The 13,241-nt window shown below is 40.1% G+C and overlaps 1 protein-coding gene across 1 annotated transcript in view; it reads left to right on the top strand.

The window, feature by feature from the left end:
• SPAG16 (sperm associated antigen 16) overlaps positions 1 to 13,241 on the top strand; it is a 1,450,443-nt gene that overhangs the window by 285,130 nt on the left and 1,152,072 nt on the right. Inside the window, exon 10 of the mRNA XM_077448331.1 lies at positions 4,301 to 4,434. Within this exon, the coding sequence (XP_077304457.1) occupies positions 4,301 to 4,434 (134 nt within the window). The remainder of the gene's footprint in view (positions 1 to 4,300; positions 4,435 to 13,241) is intronic.

Raw genomic sequence — 13,241 nt, 5'->3', positions numbered from 1 at the left:
TAACCACAGTGAAAGGCAGCGTTCACATAAATATGTATCTCGTTCAGCGATCCCAAAAAATGATTGCTATTTGCCTTTGCAGGATTGAAAACGTTGGGACCCAGATCCGAGTGCCATTGTCAAGTGTGATTGTTTTTTTCCTTCCTTATCCGCGTTCCAGATCTATCTTAAGACTGAGCCCAGCGAGTACACCATCCAGAAATGGATCTTTTCACACTCTGTGCTGAGGCGTCTCTCTTCTACTCAAACAGATCCAGAGTTAAGCCCCGTACACACGATCGTAAATCCCGCCAGCAAAAGACCGATGAGAGCCTTTGTTCGGACATTCCGACCGTGTGTATGCTCCATGGGACTTTTTGCTGGTGGAATTTCCAGCACCAAACGATTGAGAGCAGGTTCCCTATTTTTCCGACCGAAAAAGTTTCGATCTGAAATTCCGATTGTCTGTAGCAATTCCAACGCGCAAATTTCCTAAGCATGCTCGAAAACAATTCGCCGCATTCTCTGAAGCATTGAACTGCATTCTTGATGGTCGAAAGTTCAGAGAACTTTTGTGTAATAGTGTGTATGCAAGCCAAGCTTTAGTGGAATTCCGTCGGAAAAATCATCCAAGATTTTTCCGACACACTCTGATCGTGCGTATGCGGCATTAAAGTTGTGAAGAAGTTTAAAGCAGGGTTATGTTCTAAAAACAAAATATCAAGATTTTAATATCTCACGGAGCACTGTAAAATCCATCATCCAAAAATGAAAATAGTATGGCACAACTGCGAACCTACCAAGACATGGCTGTCCATCTAAACTGATAGGCTGGGCAAAGAGTGCATTAATCAGAGAAGCAACCAAGAGGCCCATGGTAGGAGCTGCAGAGATCCACAGCTCAGGTGGGAGAATCTGTCCACAGGACAACTATTAGCTGTGCACTCCACAAATCTGGCCTTTATGGAAGAGTGGCAAGAAGAAAGTCATTGTTGAAAGAAAGCCATAAGAAGTCCCATTTGCAGTTTGCAAGAAGCCATGTGGGGGACACAGCAAACATGTGGAAGAAGGTGCTTTGGTCAGATGAGATCAAAATTGAACTTTAAAAAAAATCGCTATGCGGTAAGCTAACACTCCACATCACCCTGAACACACCATCCCCACCATGAAACCTGGTGGTGGCAGCATCATATTATGTAGATGCTTTTCTTCAGCAGGGGCAGGGAAGCTGGTCAGAGTTGACGGGAGTAGAAGAAAACCTGTTAGTCTGCAAAAGACTTGAAACTGGGTTGGAGGTTCATCTTCCAGCATGACAACGGCCCTAAACATACAGCCAGAGCTACAATAGAATAGTTTAGATCAAAGCATATTCATGTGTTAGAATGACCCAGTCAAAATTCAGACTTAAATTCAATTGATAATCTGTGGCAAGACTTGAAAATTGCTGTGCAGATGCTCTCCATGCAATCTGACAGAGCTTTAGCTATTTTGCAAAGAAGAATGGGCAAAAATATCACTCTCCTAGATGTGCAAAGCTGGTAGAGACATACCCAAAAAGACTTTCAGCTGTAATTGCAGCAAAAGGTACAAATTATTGACTCAGGGGGGCTGAATACTAATGCACACATAAAATTCCAATAAAAATATACATTTACATTTTTGGTTGTAACATGACACAATGTGGAAAATTTCAAGGGGTATAAATACTTTTTCAAGGCACTGTATTAGTGATTTTTAACGTTCTTCAAAAGCTACACTTCTCAGTTGTGGAAGTCAAATGCAGTTAAATAGCCCCTAAGTTGCAGAGAACAATAATAGTTTGCGTACTGTTAATTTTTTATCTGGTTATACCTTGATTAAATTAGTAATTGGTATATTAATGTCTGGTAAATATGACACTAGTTTTGCTATTTGATTGCAATGTCATAAAACCTAGACTTCCATATTTTTTTTAATAATACATTCAAGTGGGAATGTTAAATAAAGCTTTATTACCGCTCACAGGGTCTTTTTTGATCTATATAGTAGAGCAATTATAATGCACACCAGTTAGGCTCTCTCCCAGGGACAATATGTGAAGAATTATGAATGCGCAATAAGATAATAACAAGCAATTATATCATTAAGAATTTGATGCTACACAGATTAATGCCAAGAAAAGATTATGCATCAAGGTTATTTTATCAGTAGGGATGCAAGGTAATATACCAAATAAAATGCTATCTCTGCAATAGGTTTTTCCGGAGGCTTTAAAACCTGCAAATAAAGCTGGCCAAAAAAAAAGTGACAACCCTTATTATCCAACTCGCTTATGGGAAAATGTTCAAACTGATCTGTTTGCTGGAATCATTTACCTGTTAATAGTGAAGGTTAATAAGGTAGATTGGGAAAGAATGCAAATGAAGCTTAAAACAACTGCAGCATTTTGTTGTGATATCTGTTTTAATTAGCTTCTGTAAACTGCAGCTTGTCCATTAACAGCAGTTGTAAAAATCCCAATGCACACATTTGGTAGCACATGTTACCTTCTACTAAATAGAAGCAGCAAAGCAATGTAGCATTGGAACAAGATGAGGTTACCAAGTGTTCTGAGAAGACCGTAATTGTGAGGGATCAACCCTTACTTACTCACAGGTGTTAGGCCAATGAGGTATAAAGAAAAAATACAGAGGCTTCTGTTGATGAACTCTCCATTAGAAAATGTTAGCTGTCTGGCTGTTTTGTTGACCTAAAGGCTTTAGTGCTTTCTGGGTCACTGACCCAAATTTAGTACGTACTATATATTAGGTACTCTGACCTTTCCCAAACTACAGACACAAAGGCCAAAGTCAAAATGTCAGTTAACTCCCAGCAGTATATTCTAAACTTTTCATGCTCCTACGAAACTCGGCAAGCTGCTTGCTGTGGGGGCACTTGGCAAGATGGAGGGACCAGGAGCACAGTTTGTAGACCTGAGAAGAGCAAAACCACTGCACAGAGCAGGTAAGTATGACATGTTCGTTATTTAAATAAATAAATAAATAAAATTCTGCCTTTACTATGACCTTAATAGCCCCTATTGCAGAACTAAATTCCACTGTGTACAGATGAGCCCTCTAAAATGCACATTAGGGCAGATTTACTTTTATGTGTGCCCTCCTCCACCAATGGCAGATTCAGTATCCATTCATAGCTCCATCCAATGCTACCGCCATCTCCCTGCCATGCAGTGTACATTGCTAAAGAAAAAATAAAGGAACGTGACAACCAATCATCTTTCAATTTTAAAGCTTGACTGAGCAAGCTAAGGATGGAAGCTGATTGGTTGCCATGCACAGCTGCTCCATTTTTGATCATCCCCCCCCCGCAGTGTTCTCACCGACAGCCTGTCTCTTAAAACATACTTTAAAGTTTTCACCTTTTTTTTTTTTGTTAGAAAGTTGACATTTTTGTGGTTGCCTGTATTGTATTCTCTCATTGTGGTTCACACTGTGCCTTCTTTTGCAGAGAACTAATTGCACTAGTTAAGTGTGATGAAAGCATTGCTTTAAGTTTTTGCTAGTGTTGATGGGCAAATTCACCTTGTTTTCAGGTGCATTTAACATACATTTGAGGTGCTTCAGAGACAATTCAGATTGACAGGTGCATTTGACCTCCTCCTGATCTGCATCAACTCAAGCTCTTTACTCATTTCTTCTGACCTTTATAGGTAGAAAAGTATTTCAGAGACGAATAAAAGCCCGTTGAAAAATGTCCTTGAAAAGTTAAAGGAGAAGTACAGCCAAAGCTTGTTTGGCTTTAAAGAGAGCCAGTGACTCACAGGCTCTGAGAGGCGAGTCATCAGCAGTGTTTGATCGCTCGGTTCTCTGCCTTAGAGCTGGTAGGGGACAGATGCAGCATTGGACTGATGCTGCATCCACCTAGGTAAGTATGGAAAAAAAAATCACATACGTCTCTTTTAGTGAAGTACCTAAATATTATATTTTTAATTATGGTTTGGGCATTGTGTTAGAAATTATATAATATAATAATATAGCCCTACAGAACAGACAGACAGTACACAGTACACAGTCCACATGGGTTTTGCTGCTTAACTGCAGACAAGAAATGTTGTTATTGAGAGATTGGACAGCGTTTACCCATATATGCAGCTACAAACATATAAAAGCTGCCATCTACTGGTTGATGTAGTTGTTGCACAAAATACATGAACAATGTATTCCAACATTGGTAGCCCTCAGTGTCCATTAAATGTGGTTTTGGTATTTTTGTTTATTTAAAGGAGAATATGTATGCCTATCCTTCTGTATTTACAAAGGTTTTGTTTTATATTCACTTTTAGGACTCAGAATTCCCTCCTGATACCAGAGTGAACCCTCGTTTGGCTCAGCTGAAGGGGAAAAGTAGCCATCTCCTGAAGACAAATGGGTACAACCTGAGCAACACTCTGAAAGCACATGAACTTGCAGTCAGCAGGTAGGGAAGTTACTTCTTTATTGGTATATATTTCAAATGGACTACTGGTTATGTGGCCATTCCTATGAACAGTTCCATTCAAAGGCATTATTGCCTTGGTAAGCATAAAGTCAAATGAGATGGACCATACCAACAGAGTAACAGCAACATTTCAGCAATAAGCAGTTGCAGCAGTGTACCACTATCTACATATAACTCAAATATTAATTGTACTTTATTAGTATTTTCATACTAACTACTCTTCTATAGCAAGAGACATGCATGAAAAGTGTTAAATGGTTATAATGCTTCACTATTTTTTCAATTTAAAACAACATCCTGTTTGAACTGTATTTGAAAGTCTTAGGACAACTGTTTAAGGATATCTGTTTGTTTTTGTCAATGGTTTTAGAGACACTTTTGATTGATGTGAAACACAATGTTTGAATTTAAAAGGTTAAAGCGGAGTTCCACCCAAAAATCCTCACCCCCTTACATACCACATTTGGCATGTCATTTTTTTTGGGGGGGTTGGGGGACTTCGTTAGGAGGGGGACTTCCTGTCTCACTTCCTCCTTCCGCCCAGGGATCACCAAGGAGACTCCTCCTTTTGCCTTAGGCGGCCCCTCCCTCTAGGCGATCTCCTGGGATATGCGACAGGTCCCAGGAGATCGCCTATCCACTTGGGGAGCGCAGCGTGACTTGCGCATGCACCGTGCATGCCCAGAGTGGCAATGGAGGCGCCGACAGAGAGGAGGGGTAGAGGTGCGACGCCCCGTTCAGCTGTATCGCTGGACCATGGAACAGGTAAGTGTCTGTTTATTAAAAGTCAGCAACTACACTTTTTGTAGCTGCTGACTTTTAATAAGCCTGGAACTCCACTTTAAGCTTGCCTTTTACATAAACAGGCCCATGCAGACATACATTTCTGCACTAGGCTGAGCTCAGTGTTTTTGGGATAGGCAAAGCGAGAGCATATAGAATCAGGAGGCAAGCTATGTTCGGGGAGAGTGCTCAATGTCTGCTGTGTTCTAGAAATAATCAAAGAAATGTTAACATTAAGACATCAGAACATTACACACAGGTTTGGTAATTGCAATAAGTATCATTTGTACAAATGGCACAGAGCATTTTAAACTACTGGGGCCTCTTTTCTGCTGTAGAAGATTAACTTTTTTTTTTTTTTTATTGTAATGCATCACATTGCTTTTGATTTATTATTCTTACATATAAATGCACCCTAAACTAAGGTCAAACTATCTTTGATTTGTGTTTGTTTTATATACATATTAGTTTATGTTGAGTTGAGGAGTGACAGTTCCTATATGCAGACACTAGGTGGCAGTGGAGACACTGCTTATTTTCAGTACTCTTCAAAACAGACTTTGCAAAAGTGTTTTGGTATTTACTGGTCGGTACACCCATAGCCATCCTTAGAGATGTGGATAGATTTTTACACTATAATTGTGCTGGCAGATCTGCAGCACACACTGCTTCAGCTTTAAATAATTATGCAATTAAGTGCGTGCATTGGGAATACACAAACACATTGTTGAAAAGTGGGTAGATTGCATGACTGTTTAATTTTATATCTTTGTTTGTTCTGAGAACACACTGTACATTACTATTTCTCATTAGGCTCTATTACACTGAACATCTCAAAACAATAACAGACATAATGCACTTGACCATATTTTAAAGTGCTGCTTTACATCATCTATAGTTTGAATAAAAAGTATTTTATCACAAGGCTTTTATAAAGCAATATCTTTTCTTTGCTACCATCATATTTTTCATATTATTATAAGACTGGACTAATCTGGCAATATAAAGAGACCTCCACTTAAAACTGACATTTTTATTGCTGGTGATTGTATGCAACTCTTAAAAAAAAAGTCATATAATATTTTATACATCAAGCCCATTTTCAGCTACAACTCAGTGATGTTATTTGCATAGATGGTTTGAGTTGATGTTGCACCCTCTTGTAATGGCATTCAAGGCTATGTCTCTCAATTATATTTGTGTGTGTGTGTGTATATATATAGTTGGAAATCAAGGTGTTAAGAATGTTGTATCCTTATTCTAAATGTGCTTTTTGGCATGGATGCCCTAAACAAATTCTTTACCAGTGGGCCCAATACAGACTGAAACAGCAGACATCAAATACTACAGCCCACAGACGAATAGCCTCAATAAAGTGTAGAAAAATCTCAGGATAGAGAACAAGGATTGTTTCTTTATATCCACCAATCAGATTGAAATCTTCAGGTCAGCATCTAATTGGTAGTTCTGGGTAAGCAAAGCCTTGTTACTGGCTCTGATACGTGAAACCCATAGTTGGCATCCAATGCATGCCCTGCTGTCCACTTTGTTTTGTATCACAAATGTGGGAATGCTAATGTAATGTCCTGCTGTTTGTGCCTGTGTCACATCTAATTACTGTGTGTCTATCACCAGCATTAGACTGAGAGACCCAGAGATTATGGGGTATGTGGTTCCTTCACAGGCAGTGCCAGGTCTCACACTACAGACAGAAGTCTTGAAGTAACATGGGCAAAGCCATGCTGATTACCTTATATTTCTCCACAAACAGAAACTGCTGACACCAGAATGTCAAGAGTTACTCTATTATAGGCTGTGCATAGAGGGTAATAAATTTACACATGGAAACTACATGATCAATGCATAGTTTATGCAGGGGAAACACACAAGTGGCAGGTGGTTTACAATGTCTTTAATTAAGAGCACTTTCACACCACACCGCCCATAGCGTCAGCAGTAAAACGCTGCTATTTTTACAGCGTTATTAGAGCGTTTTTACAGCGTTTTTACAGCGTTTTTGGGGCGCTAGCGTTAAAATTACTGCAACGCTGTGGGCGTTTTTACAGCGTTTTACAAGCGTTTTACAAGCGTTGGGCGTCAAAGAGCCACCTCACCTCCCTACATCACTTCCTGTTTACTTCCTGGGATCTTGTGAGGTGACAGAGGATACAGAAAGAAGATGGAGTTCATGGAGCTGTTCTTGATGTTTGTGCTACTGTATTGGGAAAATATCCACCAACAGAGGCAGCAACGTCGGTATTGGGTTCATCCCATCCTACAAACACACAGCTCTATCGGGCAATTTGTGTTGCTATATGAGCACCTAAGAGTGCACCCAGACAAATTCCGAAACTATACTCGAATGAGCATTGGAACGTAAGTATCTATATCCTAATCCCGCTCCCACTGCTCCCAAATCTCCAACCATAATCCCACTCCCACTGGTCCCAAATCCCAAATCTAGAACCATAATCCCGCTCCCACTGGTCCCAAAACCCAAATCTAGAACCATAATCCCACTCCCACTGGTCCCAAAACCCAAATCTAGAACCATAATCCCACTCCCACTGGTCCCAGAACCCTAATCTCCAACCCTAATCCCACTCCCACTGGTCCCAAATCCCTGGTCTCTTTCAACCTCCATCTTCTCTTAGCTCCTATCCACCTCTACAAACAGGATTTCCTGATTTACCAGCATCCTACGCTTCAGTGAGATCATGTTACCTCCCCACAGCTAGTCCTGTTGCTGTGGATGCTATCTTTTTGTTTGCATGTTTATCTTTTGTTTGTGAGATCATGTAAAAACAAGCAGTTTATATAAAGTAAATGCAGTGTCTTGTTTTACTTCAAATCTACATTTTTCTACGATTTCTTTGGCACTTTGATGGCTTGGAAATCATTGTGACCTTTCCACAATTTCAGTCCTGTTGTTGTAGATGCTCTCTTTCTACTTGCATGTTTACTTTTTTTGAGATCATGTGACTTTTTCTACAGCTCAGGGCGGATTATAGGCGTTTTTAGGGCGTTTTTACAGCGCTTTCAATTCATTCCAATGGAGAGGAGCGTTTTTGAAGCGCTTTTTTTAACGCCCAAAAGCTGCTCCAAAGATGCTGCTTGCAGGACTTTTCTCAACGCTCAGCCAGCGCAACGCCTTGGTGTGAAAGGGTCCATTGAGATGCATGGAGAGCGTTTTATGAGCGTTTTAATAGCGTTATTTTTAACGCTAAAACGCTGCAAAAACGCCCTGGTGTGAAAGGGGTCTAAATATCAGCGTCTTCAGTTGAATAGACTGGAAAAGGGAAGGTCCAAAGTTTAAACCAGCCAGGCTCTGCTGCATTGTGCAGTACTTTTAATCTACTTTTCTTGTTTACAGGACGGGGAGCAGAGGGTTCACTTTGTGCATTTGCTAGTGCTTGTGTGTTGTCCATTCAGCAAGCGGGGACGAGTTGGTGGCCGTGCTATATTTCTGAACTGCAGTAAAAAGGTGTGGTCATCAACCTAGCTTTGCAGCCTGGAATGGTATATAGATCACATTAGTGGTTGACTAGAACTACAAATATTTTGACACATAATTCAATTGCTACACATACATTATTTTGAGGTTAGCTCTATGACTGCTAAAAAAGAGCAGCATGTAAAACTACATTAATAAGATGAAACCAGTGGCACTGCCTTAGCTGCACTAGCTGCTGAGAAGCAGCTGTCAAGAAAAAGAATACTTCCTTACCTTATCTTTCTCTCCACTGCCAGCCAGTTCACCTCTTCACTTGAATGCTTCCGGTTGTGGGCAGGCCTTCAGTCTTGCCACATACAATGCAGCGCAAACATTCACAACTGTGGCCACCAGCTAGACTGCCAAAAAGAAGAGGCTTCAGGGGACCAGTCACCTGACAGGACCCTGCAGGTGTCAGGGATAATTGAAACGTTATCTTTCCGGGTATCTTAGGCCTAAACAAGCATTTAATCCTTGCAGTGCAGGGGGGTCCCTACTACCAGGGTATATTTTTTCAGTTCCCCAGAGTTCAGCTTTAACCTGTTGCCACCTGCATAACATATATGTGGAGCAGCAAAAGGGTGGGCCTTAACACCCTCATGCTGTGCCTATGCATCACTGGACAGCCAGTGTTTCTTTGCTTCCAGCACAGAGACCAGGCTGTCAAAGAAAACTCTTGGTCTGGACTAATGATCAGTAGCCAAAAGGACTGGCTCCCAATCATATGGCCACTGTGACAGCCACTCCTGAGGCTGTCAGGGATTGTCTCCAACATTCTGGTGTTGTCTTCATCCACGTCTACGCTTGGGTTGGCTATTCACAAAACACTTGGCTAACGCAGTCTGCATTTTGTGAAAGGGGGCAGAGACTTGACACCAGTGCTAGTGTCTATCCTGTCTGCAATGCTGATGTTGGCAGAGGGATATGTACTACCAAGAGCATCTAATAGCAACCTATTTCAGCAATATGAAGAAAGACAAGTTGAATTATTAAATGACAGCATTAAACAATTACTCTCCTCTCTAAAGCTGTTAAAATGACGGGGACTGGAGTTGGGCTTTAATTTATCATTTATGTTGCGTTTTCAGTTTTTAGACTCAATAATGTTTTTTTCTGATTTATGTGCCTAATAAAGTTATTTTGTCTTAGAAATGTTCTCGACACCACATACCAAAAAAGGTATTTAAACTGTGCAAGAAGCAAATGCCTTAGATGTTTTGAAAAAATAACATTTGACGTGAAATACAAAGTTTAACAGCAACATTTGTACTAACTATAAAAGATCTAAGACTTTCACATGGCTTGGACTTTGTAGACCCCATTAACGGAAACTTGTGGTTTGTCTCAGAATCTGGCTTTAAAAGAGGAAAAAAAATGTAACTTGTAATTTGAACATATTTCCTGTGTGTTCTCTGCATTTTTCTTTGCCTTTTATACTTTTTTTTTTTTTTTTCCAACACCTGTTGCTGAAGCTCGGAGTGTGTTGTCTCCTAATGAGGCTTTCTGTCAGGATCAGACAAGTGCCTCTGCAGACTTTCAGAGCCACGTTCCACCAGAAGCACAAAGCAGCGTACATTCACTCATGTAGTGTAATACTAACTTACGCAGCCTTTGCTGTTTCGCTTCAATTAAAGATTTTAATATCTGATTGCAAGATAGGTACAATACCAATATGTTCCTACCGAGTTACCATCAACACCCCATCTGTTTGTACAGATAAGATCTTTGCTGGTTTTCATAGGCATATTTTATTTCATTTTCTTATCTTGGAGGTTAATAGATAAATGCTTCTTCCAAGTTTTGATATTACATTTCTAATTTAAACTTTGATTCATTTTGATTTTGTTTTCTAAATCTGGTAGCATTGGGGTTAATGGTGCATTTCATTCACACACATAGATATATATATATATATATATATATATATATATATATATATATATATATATATATATATATCTCTGTGTATGTATGTATGTGTGTGTGTGTGTGTGTAATATATATATATATATATATATATATATATATATATATATATATACCGTATATTGCATACCTCTTTGTATGATGGGAATGTAATCCGCTTTGTTTGGGAGCAGAGAGCACCTTTGCTTCAACATATCATAGAATGGTAAATACACTGCTACAACAGGGAATCCACATGCCTTATCCTTTACTACTTCTGCTAGATGCATTCTCTGTCATCTAAAGGTATATAGCTCCTACTGTACTGCATGCATTAATTTAATGTTGATCGGTTGTATTGTATTAGCCCTTCTGATAAAGAAGAGCAGAGTATCAAACCCCTGAAAATGATGTTTTGCATGCATACAGCCCATAGCCTCTGCATACATGTGTGCACGCATAACAGTATATGGGAAGCTCCTAACAATTTCTGCTTGATCAAAGACTATTCATGGCTGTGCTCTTGGGTAGTCAGGGGGCAGCCTATGATGCTTTCACAGGGGGTTTCAAAAGTATATAAACACATTCAAAACAGCAGTGACATACAGTAGAGCTGCTTAGAGCCAGCTAAGGGGTGAGCTTCATGTGTATTTTTTCAGTGTTGCTGTGTATGGATAATTTCTATCAATTAATACTCTACATTTTTGTCCTTGGCATTGTTCCATGTTATGCTATTATATGCCCCCCTTCTTTTGGTTAACGTGCCTGAGATTGGGGCCGGGGCAAGGAACAGATGTACCAAAATGGAACTAATGGTTGCTAGACACTCAAGTGCACTACAAGGAATTAAAGGTTTGTTAGGGTGTGCATAGCATGCTGCAATCAAATATTGGGCTAAGGAAGAGATGCCCCACCATCAGTTGTAATCATTGGTGGTGTTGGTGAGAGGAAAAAAAAAAAATCCCCCAGTTTCGATAATGCCCCATACACACGGTCGGAAATTGCGACAACAAAAATCCATGGATGTTGGCTCAAACTTGTCTTGCAAACACACGGTTGCACAAAGTTGTCGGAAAATTCGTTCAGAACGAGGTGACATAAAACACGTATGACAGGACTATAAAGAGGCCAGTAGCCAATAGCTTTTGTCTCTTAATTTATTCTGAGCATGCGTGACACTTTGTGCATCTGACTTGTCTACACACGATGGGAATTTACGCAATCAGATTTTGTTGTCGGAAAGTTTTAGATCCTGCTCTAAAACTTTGTGCGTCGGGAAATCCGACAGAAAAAGTCTGATGGAGCCCACACACTGTCGGATTTCCTGACAAAATGCCCCAATCGCACATTTTCTGGCAGAAAATCGGACCGTGTGTATGGGGCATAACAGTGGGAGGAAAAAATACCCTAGTGACAAAGTGTCAGTAGGAGGAGCCACACACCACTTCCAAAGGGTAAAATCAACTTTATTCCGCACAAGAACATATACTCCACCCAAGATCTTCCCTCTCTCTGCTGAGGCTTATTCATAGAGCAACATTTTTGATTGAACAATAAAGTTGATTTTACCCTTTGGAAGTGGTATGCTACTGACGCTTTGTCACCAGGGTATTTTTTCCTCCCACTGATATCGACGCTGGGGAATTTTTTCTCCTCTCACCAACACCACTAACGATTACAACTGATGCTGGGGCATCTCTTACTTGAGCTTGGTGTGTTTTTTACTGCAATTTTTGGTGCAGCGCATTTCTGAAATGCATGAAAAATCACAGTTGTGCATAGAGCCTCATTGTTCTTGTGTTAACGCACCAATTTCACTTCTGCCATAGTGGGAGCAAAAATGTTGTGCCTAGTTTTTCCTTTGACATCTGTGTAGGGCAGCCTGCTGATTTCAATTGGCTGCACTACATGTGGTTAATGGGACATTTTGGCGTTTTGTGGGTTGCCTGCTTTTTACTGTGCATTTTGCAGCATTTGCCACTCGTTTTTTTTTCCATATGTTTGCGCTTCTGTGTTTGGTGTGCCGTTAACAATTAGTGGCACTGAAAGCGCAACTAGTCCTTTTATGTGTATAAAGGTGGCCATACACTATACAATCTGATTGTAAAATCTCCTTTCAAATTACCAAATGTATATAATAGGAAGAAACCCATATCTAGCCAATCACTCTATATCCAATCAGGCAGGCCCTTGCATTACATAATTGATGGCAGATCTAAAGGAGATTGTACAATCAAATTGTACAGTGTATGGCCATCTTTATTCATCTAAAATTACTAGGTGTCCTTTCAATGCCATTAATTCTTAATGGCACACCAAACACAGAAGCAAACACACAGTAAAAAATACGCAACCCACAAGACGCCAAAATGTCAAAAAACCACATGTAGTGCAAATGGAAAAAAAAAAAAAACATGTAGTACAGCAAATTGAAATAAACAGGCTGTCCTACACATGTCAAAGGAAAAACGAGCCACGAAACATTCACTCCCACTAAGCTAGATGTGAATGGGTCCTGAAAGTGAAATTGGTGTGATAACACAAGAACAGTGAGGCTCCATTCACATCTGTGCAATTCCTTGCATTTCAGAAATGTGCAGCACCA

Source organism: Lithobates pipiens, unplaced genomic scaffold, assembly GCF_037356315.1.
Source record: "Lithobates pipiens isolate NorthernLeopardFrog02 unplaced genomic scaffold, aLitPip1_a1.2 Scaffold_22, whole genome shotgun sequence".
Lineage (NCBI taxonomy): Eukaryota > Metazoa > Chordata > Amphibia > Anura > Ranidae > Lithobates > Lithobates pipiens.
Note: the sequence above shows the minus strand (reverse complement) of the source record. Positions and strands in the feature narration are given on the sequence as shown.